The 19853-nt window shown below is 46.2% G+C and overlaps 1 protein-coding gene across 6 annotated transcripts in view; it reads right to left on the bottom strand.

The window, feature by feature from the left end:
- LOC134036638 (phosphatase and actin regulator 1-like) overlaps positions 1-19853 on the bottom strand; it is a 43885-nt gene that overhangs the window by 11424 nt on the left and 12608 nt on the right. For 2 of the 6 annotated variants that reach the window (XR_009932427.1, XR_009932426.1), the window contains exons 1-5: positions 15485-16081; positions 11338-11502; positions 5421-5501; positions 2626-2829; positions 1255-1627 (exon numbers count right to left, since the gene is read on the bottom strand). Coding sequence is in view for 4 of the 6 variants with exons in the window: in XM_062481642.1 (XP_062337626.1) it covers positions 1255-1627; positions 2626-2829; positions 5421-5501; positions 11338-11502; positions 15485-15764 (1103 nt within the window). In the remaining 2 variants the exon portion in view is untranslated. Of the gene's footprint in view, positions 1-1254; positions 1628-2625; positions 2830-5420; positions 5502-11337; positions 11503-15484; positions 16082-19853 lie in introns of those variants that run through there. The other 4 variants (XM_062481642.1, XM_062481643.1, XM_062481644.1 and 1 more) reach the window with 2 other exon arrangements.

Genomic DNA, 19853 nt, shown 5'->3' with positions numbered 1-19853 from the left:
AAATAGAAGGCATATGTTTGAAGCATTGGAGCTAAACACGATGTGCAGTGTAAAGTAGTCCTGATTGGCCTTCTTAGCCCTTTTTGTTTTCATGTTATACATTGCAGGGTCTACCCTTAAGAATTTCAATGCGCAGTATTACCTCATGGAATCTATGCATAAGACCGATAGCGGACTGTCTTTTAATCTACTGACAATCCAGAGACAAAGGAGAAGGAAACAGGAAGCTTTGGGACTAGGCCGAGAGTGAGACACACCCAACACCTTTAAACAAGATCTTTGCATAATTACAGGCATTGCCATGTTCAAAGATATAGCTCCATATTCATTTTTGTTCTCTAAATGGAAGCAAAGTAGTCTGTTAATTAGGTCAGGATCCTGCAGTCATTTTAAAGTGGGAGAGGGATCAACCTATCAGAGGGCCACGCTGGCGTCAAGCTGAGCCTACCCACAAGCCCCCGCTGGGAAGAACGATGGGGGGCCACGCTGCCCACCCACTGAAACATGCAACGTACTCAGACTGCTGCGACGCCTGAGAGGGAACAGGAGTGAGTGTGTGTGAGTGTGGAACACCTGCTGGAAGGCTGGATTCATCATTACACAAGCTACCCAAACTAAATGGTGTTTGAATTCTATGCTACCTTACCAATGAGCTTTACATCCTTCATTTAGGCTCGGGTTAGCCTCAGGTCTTGCCATTTCAGTCCAGATTTGAGCAAGATGCAGCTTTCAATGTTTTGCAACTAACCGCATCAGCTTTCGATCATAATCAGGCTCAATAATATATGATGTTTCTATTTTTACATTCATTGAGGCAGCCCAGTTTCATCTCAGCCCTGATTGCATAACCTCCAGTCCATGCGGCAGAGGCCGGTGTCTGATGGGGGCCAGCTGTGGGCATGTGTGCCAGGCTGGCTCCTGGAGGGGTGCCCACTCCACACAGCCTGTCACATGAGGTCAGGCTGCCTGCCGGGGGAGGACCCGGGCGAGACGGGTCACACCTCCACAAGCAGAGCCGCATGGCGCTGCCAGCCTTTGCCCCTCCTTTGCCAGCACGGCCTCAATAACATCAGGCACCCCCACCCCCACTTTAACCCCCCCCCCCCAACTAACAGTTGCACGGCAGGAGGCGTGATCCACACACATAGAAAGGGGGTTATCCAAACCTGGCAACCCGATTTGCTATTCCAACTGCGAGGGGCTGTGCTAGGTTTCCAATAGGTTGTTAAGGACGAGACCCTGCCTCTGGCTCACCTCTCGAACCTCTGCATGGAGAGCGCCAGCGTCTTGTTGAGCTCCTCGATGATGCGGCTGGGGCCGTGCATGCTGCCGTACTGCAGCTGGAGCGGGTGGCCATGGTGGCCCCCCTGGTGGCCCCCCTGGTGGCTGTGCCCGTGGTGGTGAAGACCTGAGAGGGCAGACAGCTGCGAGGGCAGCAGGGAGATGTGGTGTGACGGCAGGCCCTGAGGAGGGGGGCACTTCTGGGGGAAGCTGGGAGGGTTGGAGGAGGAGGAGCAGGAGGAGTCCAGCCCCCCAGGAGGCACGCAGATCATCACTTTCTTGGGAGGTAGAGGCGGGGAGAGCTTCCCCCCTGGCATGCAGGGTAGCTTCATGGGCTGGCAGGAGTCTGGGGAGGGGAGAGAGAAGGCTGAATCACTCACTGATTTGCCTGTTCAAGTCACATAGGCCTACACACTATGCTACTTTCTAGGGGTGAAGAAAAGAAAAAAAACATCGATCGCGATTCAGATTTCTAGCGATTCATAAATGTCAAAAATCCATTTTTATTTTATTTATTTTTCATAACAATGAGTTTACTAAACTGCAAGAAAAACAATAGGTTTTGATGCAGTGGGACTTCTTCAACACAACTGCCTATCACAGTCAAATAGGAACAAGTAACACTAAACAGCAAACGGGAATCAAATGCAAGCATATATTGAATCGAAATGTGATTAAAAATCAAGTTAATCGAATCGTGACCCCAAGAATCGACTCGAAAAGGTACCAAAAGGATTCCCACCCCTCCTACTTACTGAAACAGGGAGGAAGGACAGAGAACGTTCTCAGGCTGTGTCTCTATCGAGAGACAGAAAGAGTGAGAGGGAGAGACAAGAGACTAAGATCTGTCATCCGTCACTATTTCAATAAGTATCATAATGTGTAGGCCTCTCTATCGAGAGAAGGAGTGAGACAAACACACAGAGGGAGAGAGAGAGAGACTGGAGGACTACCCTCTCAGACTTGTCCTAGACTTGAATTGAGTGGTGAGTATTAGATCACTGATAATACCACGTCCTGCTGACTGATGGATTGACCGTGATGGACAGGGAGTCCAGCTGACATGACTTGAGGGACTTAATGAGACTAATCTCTCCGCCATCTGCAGGCTCTGACACACAGCGATGTGCAGCATATTAGCATTAACAATCCATCCATCCAAGGCCTTGTGTGTATACTCAAACCACTTCCTTTTTGTTGCACACTCCTGGCATAACCTGACACACTTTCATCTCCCACAACAAGGGGAAAGTGGTTTGCAGAGATCACTTGATCCGGCTTCAGGATCAATATGACTTGGGGGGGGGGGGGGGGGTATTAAACATAAGTGAACCGGAGCCTTACCTGAGCCATGGTTAGACATCCTGGAGAAGGGTTTCGGGGGGAGAGCAGGGGGCTGCTTGTGGTACAGCAGTGGCTTGGCAGGGGTGTCCTGAATGTCGCCAGGGTAGGTGACAGATTTTTTGGTAGGCAGGACCATGGACGACTTCATGGAGGGGTCCTGAAGGGAGATTCCGCCATCCATGGAGGACCTGAACTCCACGGTGGCTGGAGAGACGGACAGAGAGGCACAGGGCTGAAAGTTGGGCCTAGCTTGGGGGGGGGGGGAAGGACAAAACAGCAAATGACATCGCCTGCGTCATTCGGAAGCCATGAAAACCTAGCAAGGCAAGGCCACCAGAACAGTCCTTAACGCATTTGAAAAAGGAAGTGGCTGATGATTCAGTGAAAGGATAAACATGGACTCTTCAAACTCAGTAGCTTTTGATCCAAACAATAAACCCCGGAAACAAAGAAGCTGTCTGAATTGAACAGACTGACTCAAGTCTGTTCCTGCTCGCACGCAACACTCCCATTGGCCTACAGTCTACAGTACATCTACCTCCTAAACGTGGATGAGAATCACCTCGTGTTACTGTATTCCCTCGGCAAGGGATTCAACTGAACGCAAGTCCGGTCCCCCAGTGTGCAAGGGTGAATTAAGCAAAAACATGCCTTCCACCCTCTAAAACACACATTAAACCACAAATCAATAGTCGGCTGGGTGTCTCCTCCTCCCCCCCCCCTGCCGTGACAGATCCCCTCCCTCCTGCAATACCCCCTAGTCAGAGACAACCGCAGACGAGAATGACTCATTTCGACACAAAAGAAACGTTCAAACAACTGCAGTCTTGATAGGTTTTCTTGTGGAGCGCTTTCTTGTTTCTTGGCAGATGAGTCAAAGCGGTTTCATCATGACGGTCGTCGCAGCATGAAATCCCTAGAGGAGGGGGGCTTCCGGGAACAGAGGCGGACCCGTGTCACAGACTGGGACCGGTGTCTCATTCGGGGACGACACAGAAAATCTGCCATCGCACCGGCAGATGAAGGGATTAGCTTTCTGTCCCTTCAAGATAGGAGCAGTAGCAACACAATGTTGACCCAGATGTGGTACAGTGCAACTTTGAACTCATCTACCTGAGGCCTTCCCACCGAACCGCAAGCCTTCGCAATTCACAACAAACCACCAACACACAGACCAATCGCTTGTTTAGTTGGAATAACCAGGAGTTGTGGAAGAGCTAGTAGATTAGTCTATGATTTTTTTTTTTTTTTACAATTTCGGCAATTTCACGCAACGCTGTTTTGGGAGGATTTAGACAATCAGCCTCATACCTGGTCCTGTGGTATAAAGCTAGGGACAGGAACATTCACGGTGGACAATTGTCTCCACGTTCTCCCTATCAACACCAGGTGTATGCCCACCTCCCAGTCTTCCGACAGCCTGTTTCAATGCTCCTTCCAGTCCGTGCGCAGGCTGTGCCAGGCACTTGTGTCTGTCAACCGGTACAATCCGATTACGCACCAGTGGCCAATCAGATGGCAGATTAACACATTTTCCATCCTGATAGGATTAATCAATTGCGATTTTTTTTCTTAATCCATTTTTTTCTTTGGACACGTCAAAGCGAACTGACAGTGATTTAACATTGGGCATGTGACATGGAAGGGCTTTGGATGACTGAGTAACAAGCCTGTAGAAGGTCATTCAGAAGATAGAAGTCATCTTGTTTATTCCCATGCTCCGACAACACATTGCCTTTTCAAGCTTGTCGCCTGATTAACCAAGGCGCGCCTTTCAAATCACCTCAGCGCTGACTAAACCTTTATTTCTACATGGGAACATTAACCAGCAGTAAACAACCATGTGACATGAACTATGAACCCATCTATTATCAAAATAAAGTGACGGTATGGATCTGGTTCTGAGCTGGTGGATGTACCAGTTGGTAGGGAGGTGGTACCGGAGCAGGGCAGTGTGCTCTGGGAAACTGGAAGCTCTCAAGCCCTGGCTGTCGCCCTCCGGGAGGGAGCAAGACGTTTAGATTACCAGCCACCAGTTCAGCTCCAACTCCCAGGACCACTGACCCGTATCCAGTGGTCTGACAGCAGCCAACAACTTGCCTCCGATATCCTGACTGCCTGGGGACCGAACTGTTCCTCTCACCATCCCACTAAAATGACACAAATGTAACCTACATGGAAATACACCAGTGATCTTGTCAGATCGAATTTGATTGGTGTAGCACTTTATTCTGCATGTAATGTCACAGAGGGCTTCACATATGCCCATTGAACTGCACCTAAACCCTCCGATCTTGTCTTGATAGATTCAACGATTACCGTGGTGAATCCAAACTACGACACGTTTACTGCATCCACTACATTTGGTCTGTACTTCCACGGGTTCATCCACCATCTCACTTGATAGCATGTGACGTACAGCAGGTCTACCTCCATCTCCAGGGGGTCAGGTGGCTGAGCGGTTAGGGAGTCGGGCTATTAATCAGAAGGTTGTTGGTTCGATTCCCGGCCGTGCAAAATGACGTTGTGTCCTTGGGCAAGGCACTTCACCCTACTTGCCTCGGGGGGAATGTCCCTGTACTTACTGTAAGTCGCTCTGGATAAGAGCGTCTGCTAAATGACTAAATGTAAATGACTAAATGTATCTCTCTACCTAGACTTAACATGGTGATGCACAGCAGTTAAACCACTCTCCGTCTCCATGACAGGTTGAGAATAGTGACTGTGCAATGTGCCCTAACGGATGACTGCTACAGGATGAGGATATATTCATAGCCATTGCATTTCCAGCTCACCTTTTTCAAATATCTCTTTCAGCACTCCTCTCTTGATCAGCTCATCTCGGCTCTGTCTCACCGACATCTTCCTCTCCAGAGCTGTGGGGGAGAGAGAGAATTGAATGAAAACACAAGAATGCATGGCGAGTATTTCCATCAACGTCACATTCGAATCTTAAATGTGGCCATCAGAAACATGACGGGGAAAAAACAAATAGTAGCAAGAAGATTACACAATGGACACCATCAGCAATTCTGACAGTGTCAGCACATCAGTGAATGACATCAGTGAATGACATCAGTCGGCCTCTCGTCACAGTCGACAAACGTGACTTGAGGGCACGTCATCCGGGTGACACAAGCAATTAGTCAAACTGAGTCAGCTGTTGCTCACCAAGGTTAGGGCCTGAAAGATCTCTTAGAGAAGAGGCGCTAGACGAGAAGAGTAGTCTACCAACACTTCCCATGATAATATATTATGTACGAGTAGCCTTGTCCTAAAGCGACAGACTATTTTTAGGTTTCAGCAGTTTAGGGACTTAATGTTTTCTCTGGCTGGGCTGGACTAAAGCGGTTCTGAACGTCATGTTAGTGATTTAGAAGAACCTAACCCTGCAATGGAACCAATTAAGAATGTGAAATGAGGATTGGAGAGAACACTTCAGCACACTGCGCAAGACTCTCCCTGCAGGCTTCTTGTGCCTGTTAGAGGGAGATGAGAGATGCGAGAGAGATGCGAGAGAGAGAGAGAGAGAGAGAGAGAGAGAGAGAGAGAGAGAGAGAGAGAGAGAGAGAGAGAGAGAGAGAGAGAGAGAGAGAGAGAGAGAGAGAGAGAGAGAGAGAGAGAGAGAGAGAGAGAGAGAGAGAGAGAGAGAGAGAGTGTGTGTGTGTGTGTGTGTGTACACCCTTGCCTGCTTTGACAAAAAGAGGGAGATTGGGCCAAAGCTAAAAACACACAACTCCATTGAGAAAAAAAACTTTGGAAAAGCTTGACCCTTTCATCCCTCTCCGCACAGCGGATTAACACCCAACAGGTCTGTCCCCAGAGGGACAGCCAGGAGGGATTGTCCAAATGTCACAAACAGTGAGGCACCAGGGAAAGAAAGCCACCGTTAAAATGTCACAGAGGAGCGAGCTATCCAACCCTCCATTCAGAGTTCCTCCAGATGTTTAGTATCCATACTTCAAAGGGCTCTCTCTCTCCCCCCCTCGGGCGCCTGCTTCAGATAGGCTGGGAGCCAGGCATTGGCTGAGCCTCTGACTAGAGAGACATGGGGGAAGGGAGGAAGGGATGTGATAACCACCCTGTCCTAACCTCTGCTGGGGCAACTCGGAAACGGGTTCAAATCTCCATTTCCAGCGAAGGAGTTCCAGTGTGGTGCACGTTAAGTAGCTCAACGTAGAGGTAAAGAGAGAGAGAGATAGAGACAGCATGTGTATGTTGTGTGTGGGGTCAGGCTGGGTAGTAACAATGCTTTTGTCCAACATCGTAGAGGCAAATCTCTCACAGTACCGTTTCCGACCAATGGATTGAAGTCCAGTCCCTCTCACATACCTAATGGGAAAATCTAAAAATAATACAGGCCAGAAAAGTAACCTCCCACACTGGTTTTTACTTAGCCAGAGTTACTGGAAGCTTCCAAGCATTATTGGTGTGGGTGTGCCTGGATGAAGGTGAATATGTAGGAGGGGGAGGAGGTCGATCAATACGTCCCCATTTGGTGAAGCGCAGAGGTGACTTATCACACTGTTCAGAGAAATTTCTAGAACAAGAGCCCTTAAGTACAGGAAGCTACACACACAAAATTGGTGTCTCTTCAGATGATGGCTAAAGTAAAAACCGAATGTATCAATCTATCTTTACATATTAGATTTAGTCTCAACAACAAAGCCCAAGACTGTCTAAGTGCAACCCACAACGAAGAGCTTCTCACAATTCTGTCACTTTAACTGATGATTGAGGGGAAATTATGCAAAGGCTGTTTATGCGTCTGGCAGGGCAGTAAGATGTCCTGAGATTATGTTTCAATTTGAACAAAATGAAAAAGTAATTACAGAAAGGTTTATGACATAACTCTGCTGGCTTTGGGGCATGCTGGCCGTGGGATATGCACAGTTACGCAATGCTGCCGGTCAGCCCTGTCTCCAGGTTGGACACTCACACGCTGTCCCAGAAAATGGACAGGAAATTGCCACAGTATGCAAATTTCATTGGAAAATAGGAGCACTTCAGAAGGCAAATTGAAAATGGCATGGACTCCCACTGCCATGGTGGGCAACGGGAATGGTCTCATTCCTATCAATTTAGCTGTAGGACTTTAACCGTGATGTCATTGGAGGTCTACAGGAAAGGATCTGTTGTACGACACTACGGAAAGATGTTCCGATGTCCACAGCAGAGGGAACTAGCATAAGAGTATGTGTGTGTGTGAGTACAGTGACTGAGCCATCATACTACATTTATCACTTGCTAGATGCACCGTTTGTACTTCAAAAAGTAGCAGCAACATTTGAAATACATATCGTGCATCTGGCAAGTGCAGCAGACTAACAGTATCACAGTGGTCGACAACCCTGCAAGTCAGCCCGGTTCTCGTGTGTCTCTGGTGAGATGCTTATTATGCAACACATAGCGAGGATAGTGCAAAACTCTCCAAAATAGAGAACCAATTCAATAGCATTTTCCCGGACATGAGCAAAAAGCCAACACAAATATAGTACAGCCACTCAGTCATGATCAGTTCCAGAAAGACGGGATTAGAAATTCATATGAGAACCTCGGCTAAGAGCATATTAAATGAAACTGGCATCTTTGAATACAGGCTGCCCCGACTTGAAAAACGCTACGCTTAGTTTTAGAAAAATCTATTCCGCTGTGAAGTGACCCAGATAAGATAGAAGGTTCTCTCTACCCCCACCTACCCTGAGGCTAGCTATCTGGAAAGTGCGCCTATTAGCCAAGTGCTTCACTCAGCTTTCACCCACCCCAAACCGCTTTCAAACCTTCATGCCGGTCTCACCAATGACAAGTTGTGGATGATCACACAGTGCAGTTGGAGTTGGAAGTCAGTGGAGGTGACACTGTAAAGCTATCCAAAAGAGGGTCAACACTGCACTTCTGCCCAGCAAAAAAAACATGATTGAATAAAATCACTTGACTGCAACATTGCAGCAAATCCAAAACGCTCTATAACAAAATAAAAAAAGAGCCAACATGTTCACAGAGAAGTGTCCATATTGTTGCCACGTTCTGGCCGAGACAGGTTGGCCTGTGAACCTCTAACCATTATCCTCTCATGCCCACTCTGGGACAGAAAGACAAACAGGCTGACAGGCGTAGGATGGATGGCAAGCCAGCTGCCAGAGGGATGCAGTCCCACGCTACAGTGTAAGCCCCCCTAGAGCTGGCCCTTATCTCACTCCCATAATCCTCTTGTGCTCACATTCTCTCCTCTCCCAATTACCTGCAACATCTGCATGGCCGGCAGCTAGCTTGGTCCTGTGCATACAGGAAGGAAGATGGAAAATCGGGGCCCTGTTCAAATTATGAAAAAAAAAATAAAGGAAAAAACAAGTGCAGCAATACTGCGACTGTACTTATCTAGTCTACACAACCGACGTTTGAACTCAAATCAAAGTTTGAACTCAAATCAAAGTTTGAACTGGAATCTAGCCATGGTAGGGAAGAAGGAAGGAGCTTTTTGTCCCCCTGGCATCATCACAGCAACCTCGAACAATGGTTCCTGGTCTTGACACTGTCTACAGCTAGAGGTGGCCTGGACCAATTGATGGTGCGCACCTTCGCAATTCTTCACTTTGACCGGAGTCAGGGACAGAGGCCTCCACTGTAGCTCAGATGAGATCAGCAGAATCCACTAGCTTGCGTGGAGCGGCGTCCTGACATTATGCATTTTATTGGCCACAAAAGAGACAGGCCAAGGTCTGCACATAACCAAACCCAGGACACCGTGCTCAGCAACATTGCAGGAACAAAGCAGAACCTCGTGTAAAACAGGCTACAAAGCTCTTCCAATCACACAAAGACCTTACATGGACACCTGACCAGTGGTCATTATTCCCCATTCTGCTACTTTGAGGAAAGGGAGGCTACGCAGGTGCTAAGAAATAGCATGGAGACCAATCAGGGGTAAAGGATGCGTGTCCACAGGGCTTCCCTGCTGACTGAGACACCTCTCCCTATGTTCGGTTCTGCATTAGGCCCGCTGGACGACAGGAGGTGTTGATTTTAGCGAGCAGAGGAGCTCCATCTGCCAGGAGAGAGACCGGGGCTACTCTACAGCAGAGACATCAGCCCCTTACCCAGCGAGGGGTTCAAAGGTCACCTTGTCCTCAGGGACAGACACCACGTGCTAAGTGAGCCGTCAGGGCGGACTTTTCAACCCCAACCAGGAGCCGTTAATGCTAATGAAGCATAAACCCAAGTAAACACATTAGCTCTATCAAAATTAATCGGTTAGTCAAGGAAAATAAGAGGCACGTAAACAGGTCAGGGGTAAAAAAGGTGCGAAGGATACGGCGAACCCCCGACCCTCTAGGGGGTCCGGGGGGCATGCTTCCCCGGAAGGAAATTCATTCAATTTTGACGTTAAAACTCATAAATCTGGTGCACTTTTAGGAGCAAAATTAAGAGGCTAGATCAATGTAGAATCTGTGCACTTGTAAACAATGTCATGTTCGGGAGTGTTCAACTTCAGTTCGGTTCAGTTGTCGACGGACTGCTCAGTGTCGCAGACTCTGGAGAAAAAAAAAAACTTTCCCCACTCTGCTTCTGATTGGCTGTGAGGTTTAGGCATTAGGAGTGACGATTGGTTCCAGAGCCAGTTGTAAAGTTGTGAAGCACGGGTAAAATGCTGTGTTGGCCATGGCCATGACCCCCAACCCCCCCCCTCATCGGATCTGCACAATTCACATAGGTTACCCATTTTGGTTTCAAAAAGGTGAGTTTCACCTAAAAGGTGAGGAGTTTGCATGCCTGAAATAAGACAGTTGATGAATTTTCATTTGGGATCACAAAAGGCTTTTTCCACCCAGGTGGGGTGCCAAAGCCTGTCACTGATGTCTAAAGATGTCTGACAAGATTGGTGGAGACCCTGAAGGAGCAGGCAGCCTCTAATTGCACCGCTCAGCCTGTCCTGCTCCAGAATCAGGTGTGCAGTCAGGTGGCCGCATTCGGTGGCTCTAACACTCATCCGTTAGTTCTAATTAGATCAGGGGTTTTCCAATCCACTCTCCCTTTTCCACCTGAGCCATGTTGTGTAAACAGACACACACACACACACACACACACACAAGACAAACACTAGGGTAACATAAGAAAACACCAGCAGCCTCAACATCAGGTTTCAAAAGGGCAAGAAACAACAGTATCTGGTCTAGTATATGGACACATAGCGCCCGGCTATGGACCCAAGCCAGCCAGCCACAGAGCATCTTTCATGTCCAGCTGAGCTGAACTAGATAAATCAAGACAGGCAGCTGGAGGAGGGTATCCTTCAACTGACCCTGACCACTGCAGATTGCCAGATCAAAGGATGTGGATGAGACTCATGCCGTAAAAACCGTGACACCCCGAACCCTCACTCTTATCCGTGCTCCGCTACATCCAACACCTGGCAGGCTGTCTGTCAACTTTCCCCCTCGGACCACCACTGGCGCTGGGGAAATGCATTATCCTCCAGCCGCTCAGAGAATAATACCAACAGCCATCAGATCAACGTTCCCGCTCTCTCTCTACTGTATCAAGATACTGGGCAGGGACAGTGAGACAGTGTCAATATAGTATTCTGGTGGTAAACAACAGAAAGAATATAGCTATACGGTCTACCATGTCCACCCAAACCAGATTATGACAACAGGGATTTGATGCCGTTTGACACAAATTGTGTTCTTGTGTGCGCGTTGTCATGGTCCTCACCTGCAGACGTCTGCTTGAACTTCTCACTCTTCTTCTTCCTCCACTTCCAGGGCTTCAGCAGGCGGCCGAGGGTGGCGAACTTGCTCCGGGTCCGGATGGGCGGGGTGTGTGTTCCGGGGACCAGGGACTCTGAGCGCATGGCGGCCAGTCTCTCCACCTCCTCCGCTACACAGGGCACAGAGAGAGAAGCCAGGAGGCTGTTAATGTCACAATGCAGCAAACAGCCTTCTGCTAGCACGCAAGCCTAGTCAAGCGCTTGTGGCGGAAATGATCCCAAGTTTCTGGTTTCAGAACCGAAGCCAACTGGCCTCCTTGGGCATATATCTGGTTGGGGTTTATAGTGGGTAAACAAGCCTAGGCATCAGGTGGCATAACGCAGGTGGTATTAAAGGGGTCATTGACTGCAAAACCGAGTTTACCTTTACCGTAAAATGGACATACAGTGAACCTCAAAGTCCATTGACACCTCTTTCCTATGCTTTCCTATGGTCTGTACCTTTGTCACGCCCCGAAACTTGCTGTGCGCTGCTCTGTGTACTTCCACAGGGGGTTACAAAGAAGAAAGTTTGGAAGTTTTTCAAGGATATTGAAAATGGACTACAGTCGTAAATGCAGTGTTCCAGGCTGTACAGGGAATGCTGACACTTTTCATAGTCTTCCCAAGCAACCAAACACTCGACGGGCATGGCTGATGTTTGTTATGAGAAGATCCCTGTAAAGTTTGACACTCAATTATTCATTTGCTCGAACCATTTCACCAAAGACAGTTTTGAAAATCTTGGACAATTTAAAGCAGGATTTGCTAAGCCGCTGTTGCTGAAAAGAGGTGCTGTTCATGGCTCATGCTCATCACAACCACAAGCTGTAAGTATGATTTTGTCGCTAACAGTTATTAGCAATGATAACGTATCCTGTATCACGCATAGGTACAATGTGTGATGATTTAGTTTATTGGCAATGGGGCTAACGTTATTTCATTTTCCTGACATTTCCTTCATTCGAATAAATAACCTGTGTTGTCATGTAAATCTACAATTCACGATGCATGTTTGGCTATGTTGCGTCTTTGCTCCGCAGCTTCGCTCGTTGTAAACCCACCAATCAGCGTGCAGCTCATCTATATATTCATGAGCATACCATAAAAAGGGAGAAAACCTCTCGTTTTATTCCAGGTATATATCACAGAGTTGCATTAGGCCGCATAGAACAGCACCCGGGCCATTTTCAGCCCAACCAATGTTACATACCCTATTCGGAAACCTTAAAGAACAGTGTGAAATACCCTATAAAATCAGTCAATGACCCCTTTAACCTTGGGAGGAGTAGGACACCACATCACACTGATTTGTTGCTGGCAAGCTCGACACAACCACTCAGCGAAGATAAACACGCAAAAGAAAGAAACGTTTATAGACTTTCTCTCCTTTTGATGCATATTTCAATTACAATTTAGACAAAGATCAGTTCCATACAAAACGTGCACAACGCTAATCAGCATCATACACTTTGAACATTGAGTCTGAGCAAGTGCTGGGAGAACTCCCAGCCCATCCATATTCATGACACAGTCAGTGCCACTCCCTCTGACAAGTGTTTCCTCTGATAGCGCCGATAAATCAATTAGGATGGAGAAGAGCGTAAACAAAGTGCCTTCAGGAACTTCAGAGGAGATGAACAAGCCCATGGGCTTACATTTACATTTACATACATTTACATTTAGTCATTTAGCAGACGCTCTTATCCAGAGCGACTTACAGTAAGTACAGGGACATTCCCCCGAGGCAAGTACAGTGAAGTGCCTTGCCCAAGGACACAACGTCAGTTGGCATGACCGGGAATCGAACTGGCAACCTTCGGATTACTAGCCCAATTCCCTCACCGCTCAGCCACCTGACTCCCCACCTGGCTTACATGGACACTCCACCACGTCTTCATACGTACTTCTCTCCTGCCCCTCCATCTGTCTGCCGATAAATATGGATGAAGCCTGTCTTTTTTGAGGCCAGCTGAAAGTATGTCTGACATACGCAGCGAGCGCTGGCATCTGTGGAAGAAATTGCGATTTCCGGTGTGCTTACATTATTCACTAATCAATATAACTAGTCATTGGATACTAGTTAGTACGTTCTCATGTAAGCTTGCTATTAATAAGAGTATATTGTGTCTATGTGTCAGGGTTAATAGATGTTCGGGGTCAGGAGAAAGTACTGGCTAAACGTTCCTTGTCATGACTACAAGGAGAGCTCCAACTATGAACTCTCTAGTCTGAGAGTTGTCATGTGTTGGGAGCAGTGAATCTCTTCCTCTGAGACTGTTGTAACGTCATTACTGCCTGACTGTCACTATCTATGTTTACATTCCTGTGCCCTATAAAAGATGGTCCTCCGGCTTTCAGAGCTGAGAGAGACATGATTGAGACCTAAGCCTGGTGTTGTCATTTATTGTCAGAGGTCTGGTTCTCTCCCAATCTGCAGATTGATAAATATGTATTAAAATCCAGAACGTAACTGAACTTAGTCACTCCGTTTATGAAGAGACGGACAAAACACTTTCTTCATCACATCCCGCTGATTGGACTGGCTTACAAAACTCAAAAGACAAAACCAGCACAATGGTGTCACGTGAGGTCAGTACATCTTAAAAGAACCTGTGGGAACTGTATGAGGTTCATCCATGTTCCAGCCTACACTACCCAAGAGCTGTGTGTGTGTGTGTGTGTGTGTGTGTGTAGGGAGCTTGGATGCAGATGTTCGATGTCACCCCTGGAGCAGAAAGACAGCATGTCACCACCATAGAGCATCACTGCTCCGGCATCACTGCTCCAGCCCTCTCTCCACGGTGCAGACAAGACACCATTGCAGCTTTCATACTGAGTTACATCTCCATGAATGACACCAGCACCAGGATCCTCTTTGGGTGGTTGGACCATGCGGCAGAATAAATAAGACTAACCGTTTCAAAGAGATTGTTGCTGTACTGCTCTGCTGCCTGCTTCACTGCCCACCATCTTAGGAAGCCCGCCACCAGGACTCTATAAATAGCAGCACAGTCAAATGCTAATTGAATCCAGTGGTGGTTTGACTTAATCAAATGTGTTCCGAAAGGGAACAGACAAAAAGAAAAGCCTGGGCTTGAATTCGGTTTGCAGAACTGCAACTGCAATGTGTTGGATGCCATCACCAGATTAACTGAATCCAAATTATAACATGTGCTAATTGATTTGGACACATTTTCTCCAAATGGAGTGGCTTTCCATAATGTCCAAGTTCTCAAAATAATTAACTGGGCAATGCTACAGAACGATAATATTGGAGTTAGCAATCATGTAAATAAGACAGTTGATGGTCTTCCACCCCAAAATAAAACTCAGAATTGTTGAATTTGTTGGGGTTGGCTTTCTCAGTTTTTATCCAAAGAGGGACGTGTCTTGAGATTATTCAGTTTTACATCCATATCGACATTTTCCATATGCTCACAATCCATGTTGCATCTTGCCAAATATCCATGCAGTGTAGGAGGTACTGACGGTCAATCGGGAAGAGAGCATATTCCCCACTCGAGTGACCACTGACCAACCTCTTTAGACTGCTACACAATTAGGTGAAGCTGCTTTTTGAGATTTAGTTACACCTTTGACATTTAGGAAGGAGAGACGTTAAGATTTCTCGTATTTCTCTATGTTCTTTGATATGATGGAATAGTTGAGTTTAATCAGTTAAAAACAAATGAACACAAGGATGTAAGTAGGACATTATGCAAGTAACCACACGATAATGTCCGAGGCCTACACCTGTTTAGATAACTATTAATGACGAGCCAAATAATGTTGCATGCATCAATTGGGCTTTCCAATATCGCAATGCTCTCCGCGATAACCTGCTATAGTCGATGCTTCTATAGAAGCATGCGACCAAGATCGATGGAGTCTAACCAGTGTAGTGGAATCCAAATGTGCTCTGTTTCACATACTCTGTATTAGCAACACGATAGGGACCATACTACACGTTTCCTATGTTTGTGTGTGTGTTCTCACCTAGCCTACTCTGCCGAATGAAACGATTAAATAAACGGCGTGGTTGCACTCAAACCATTGGCACTGCATGTCCGCTTACTGTAGCCTACCTTTACGTTAGCCAAGGCTACTCACCGTCTTGTGCATCGTTCCCGCGGCTGCAATTGCTGCAAATGTGCTTGATTTCTTTGCCGATGTGACAGTGGATCATGAAAGGCATGTTGTTGTTGTGATGATGCGGGTGGCTTTGTTCTTTCTTGTGGTTGAGAGACATCATTTTGACCAGGTTAAACGCCTTCTTCTTAGGTTTCTCCACAGCCACGGGCGTATTCTCCCTGTATGCTGTGGTCAACCAACTCCCATGCATGATGGTGGGCGCGGAGTCCGCCACTGGGTAACTGGCCGTCTTGAACATTGAGACACGAAAATGGATTTGTGTCTAAATGCGCGGAAAACTGGGAGAGGTTTTTAAACGCGCCCCCGCGAAAAAATCCACTTTACCCACAGACTTCAACCAATCCCGTCGCTTTAGTTCCACGCTGAACCCCCTATCTACGATGTCAGGTGATAATAATAGAGTTCCCTTTGCACTTGATTCTCCAGACGCACTACACACAAACACAGCTGCGCAATGACATGGGGAAATGTCAATCCCACTGATGCTATGAACTGCACTGCGACCTTACAGTTTGTCATACAGACTGAACTGTCGTAGGAAAACAGTGCTGGGTCCCATCCTCATCCTACTGCCGCTACAGCTAATCCGCGATTAGTGCGCTCAGCATTTGAGCATGATTGGCTCTAGTCAACCCTTGTTAAAATACGGCTCAGGCTATTTATGCGGACACAAATAAATACATAATACAGTTCCATGCTCATCACTATAGTAAATGTTAACATACATTGTAGCATTTAAGTATTAAGCATTATTGATGCTCACGAGGTTAACTTCTCTTAATAAATGCTCTTAATAAAATGTGTCCTGTGAAGTTACTATTTTCCAATTAGAAATACTGCATAAATTGTAGCTAATGGTTCATAACTAGGGCTATATTAACTAATTGTGTACGCTAAACGATAAGCGCAGCGCTGCGCCACAAGATCAGTTTGAATAGGTAACCTTATAGAAATTGATTTACACGGACTGCAGAGAGGGCTAATATAGAGATAAAAAGGGTTCATATGACAAAAAATGGGAGAAAGATTTATGTAGGTTCACAATCAAGTCTGTCTATAGATTTTCTTTAAAAACTTTAAAAACAAGGCAGGGTTTAGTGAATCTTTGTCAACAGTTTTCACACAAGAAATGTGTGTTACAGATTAATCTGTATGGGGAAAAGGTAAATCACTGTGAAATAAATACATGAACACCTATCCAATTTTACAAAACATTACATTTCATGGTACCATTACATTGTCCCAGCGTTGATGGTGACATTGTACAACTATCCCTGACATTAATTGAGTAATTAACCAGACATTAATATGGGCAAGATAGGATGTATCCCAACGGTATTTTCCAAAAGTTTCAGACCAGAGAGGACAGCCAGTTAAGCTCTGATGTTCCCCTCAGTGAGCCGTGGCTTATTTCACAGACATCAAAGGGCTCTCCAAAATGAGGGACAGAGGGCGCATGCTTTACCAACTCCCATGGTACACTGCAGTGATTGCCACTGGCACATTTTCGATTACAAATTTCCACCTTCTTTTCCATATCGTGTTTTGGCCAGGAAGTCTCTCGTGCCTTCTATAACCCTTTGCATTCGCTCTTGTGCACCTCTATTGTCCAGTTAGGTTCAAGGAGGTTCACACCTGGGAGAGACAAGTTCTGTAAGGGTCACAGGCTATACAGAGGTCAACCACCCAGAGACATACTATTAAACGTCATTATTTGTGTGAATGCACATGGGTTGCTGGTTGCAATGTAACAGGCTATAAAGACTGTAGGATCATGTTTGTAGGTAGGAAGTATTTAGCAACAAAGGGAAGGATCTCCTAATGCACACAAACAACACTGGTACCAAGCTGGAGATCTCAAACTCATTGTACAAACAATAGACCCTTTCTACATCCAGCACATCCCTGTTCATGCCTGACCACATGTGTCTGTTCCCAGAGGCACAGGCTTACATGAGGCACCGAGACAACATGATGTAACTATGACCCGCAGATAGAGCTGCCCAGTGCCAAAGCACAGCAGATATAGTTGAGGAAATAGTTTTCCCCTGAGAAAGCAAGTTTGTTTATAGATTTTCTTTTCAAACTCTGCTTCAACATAACTAGGTTAATATCGAAAGGATGGAGTTGGGCAGCCTGCAAAACAAGGCAGGGTTTAGTGAATCTTTGTAAACAGTTTTCACGCAAGAAATATCATACTTTACGTAACTCAGGTATATTCGTTTTAGACAGGATTCTCAGTCCATAAATCCAATATGTTAAAAAGGATTTTTGATGGGTAAAAACATTTTCCTGCAAGTGCACTGTGCCTGTGATTATATGAAAATGAGCCAAAACATCATTGCATGCTTTGGAGGGTAAAAAAAACAATAACACTTGATATGGTGTTTGACAATTTTGTAATTCTATTGCTAATTAAATTTGACCACTAAATGTGTTAATCAATTATTTTATATAAAATATGGCATTTTTAGTCCTTTCCCCATACCGAACAGCTATATTGCTTTTTGCTCCTCTAACATCTGTAGAAAGGTCTTTTGGTGAACAGCTTCAACCCAGTACATTACATTCTGTACGCAACTTACAGCATGTCACTAACATAAAAAAAAACAATGGTTCCCGAAAACCTACAGTTTCTCCCCAAAGACAGTACTGCTTCTGTCATCCATATTTAAACCTGCAAACACCAAAGACCACAAAACACATTTTGTTGCCTTTTTCACCCATGTACTCACAGTTAGCACTTTACAAAGACTCGGAGAGTGGGCACACGAGGAATGGCCTCTGACACAAACCTTGATTTTCCAATTCCCCCTGTCTCTCCGTCCCTTTCTTTCTCTCTTGCTCTTTCTGTATTTGTCTCTCACGCTCGCTCTCTCTCTCGCTCTCTCTCCCTTTTTCTCCCACTCTCTCTCTCTCCCTTTCTCTCTCACACTCTCTCTCTCTCGTTTTCACTCTCTCACTCTCTCGTTTTCTCGTCTCCCCTTTGCATAAACTTGAAAGGAAATTACATTTCAGATGATGAAAACGTGATAGCTCTGCCAGTCTACCGTAGGCGGTATTGAATAGTTACATAATTCTAATCGGGGAGGGAAATCATTTTCTTCCATTTATCTTCTGTTCTCGCATACCCTCTGAAACCTCCAAAACAGTTGTGTCTGTGTGGCAGCATATGAATGATTGTGCATCGTCATCACATGCACACACGCACACAAACACACACACACACACACATACACACACACAGCATTTGAGGTAATTGGTTATCTCAGAACCACACTAGGTCACTGTAGTTATGAATCAATGCTGTGGGACCGGGAACGTGAGGGTCGGATTGAGTTGGCACAGAGGTGAAACAGGGCAGGGCTGTTCCAAGCCATGAGACGGATACAAACTCCTATGTTCAGGAACAGATCCAGAACTCCACACTGTTCCTTCGATAACAGTTGGAAACAGGGGAGAGCAGATGCTGGAACTAAACACAGATAGCCTGAGATGAGACCCGTGTCCCCAGGCAACATGAGGGTTGGGCTGGTTGGAATTGTGACTAAGAGGATGGTGTCGCCACACTGTGGCTGTTAAGTAAAACTGCAGCTGGAAGGTGTTTTTTATTATTTGTCTTGATGGCGTTATTTGGCAAGAACAATGTACAGATTGATTGGGCCAATTGGTAATAAGGGCCGAAATGTTCTTCCTTTTATTACGATTTAATTGTAAAGTTATTCAGTACATTTGAATATTATGAATATTCCAATGTTTTCATTGTATTCATATAGAGAGCTTTGTATGGGAACTGAACATCAGCTCCCTCACCAAGAAAGCACAACAGTGGATGTACTTCCTTAGCCTGGCTCTGCCCTCCTACGTACTTCCGCTCAATTTTCATTTTGGTTCTGTACTAGGTCAGGGATTTCGGTGTATCACTCGGTTTTTGGAAACAACATTTTTGTAGGTCCAATCAGCGAACAGAGGGAGTGGCTGAGAACGATGACGTTGATGTCGTTCGCTAGTTTGAGTTGTAGTTCAGTAAAGGCGGCGGAGAAAGATGCGAGCGAAGCCATTCAGTCCGTTGTGGCAACTGCCGAATATCCAGAAGTTAAAGCCGGAGCAAGAACAATATTTGCGGAGTTTTCTTGGTGGCCATGATGTTGTGGCCCTCCTCCCCACGGGGTTCGGGAAAAGTTTGATTTTCCAGCTAGCTCTGTTAGTGGTGAAGGAGTTGGCTAAGGCGAACGCTAGCGATTGGTTATGGCAGATCCAGAGTGGCTCTGGGCAGATCCAATAGTTTTAAACTTCAACAGAGTACCCGCCTTTAAGTAAGTTAACG

This window comes from Osmerus eperlanus, chromosome 16 (assembly GCF_963692335.1).
Source record: "Osmerus eperlanus chromosome 16, fOsmEpe2.1, whole genome shotgun sequence".
In the NCBI taxonomy this organism is placed as follows: domain Eukaryota; kingdom Metazoa; phylum Chordata; class Actinopteri; order Osmeriformes; family Osmeridae; genus Osmerus; species Osmerus eperlanus.
The sequence above is the reverse complement of the archived record's forward strand: the minus strand, read 5'-3'. Positions and strand labels throughout refer to the sequence as shown.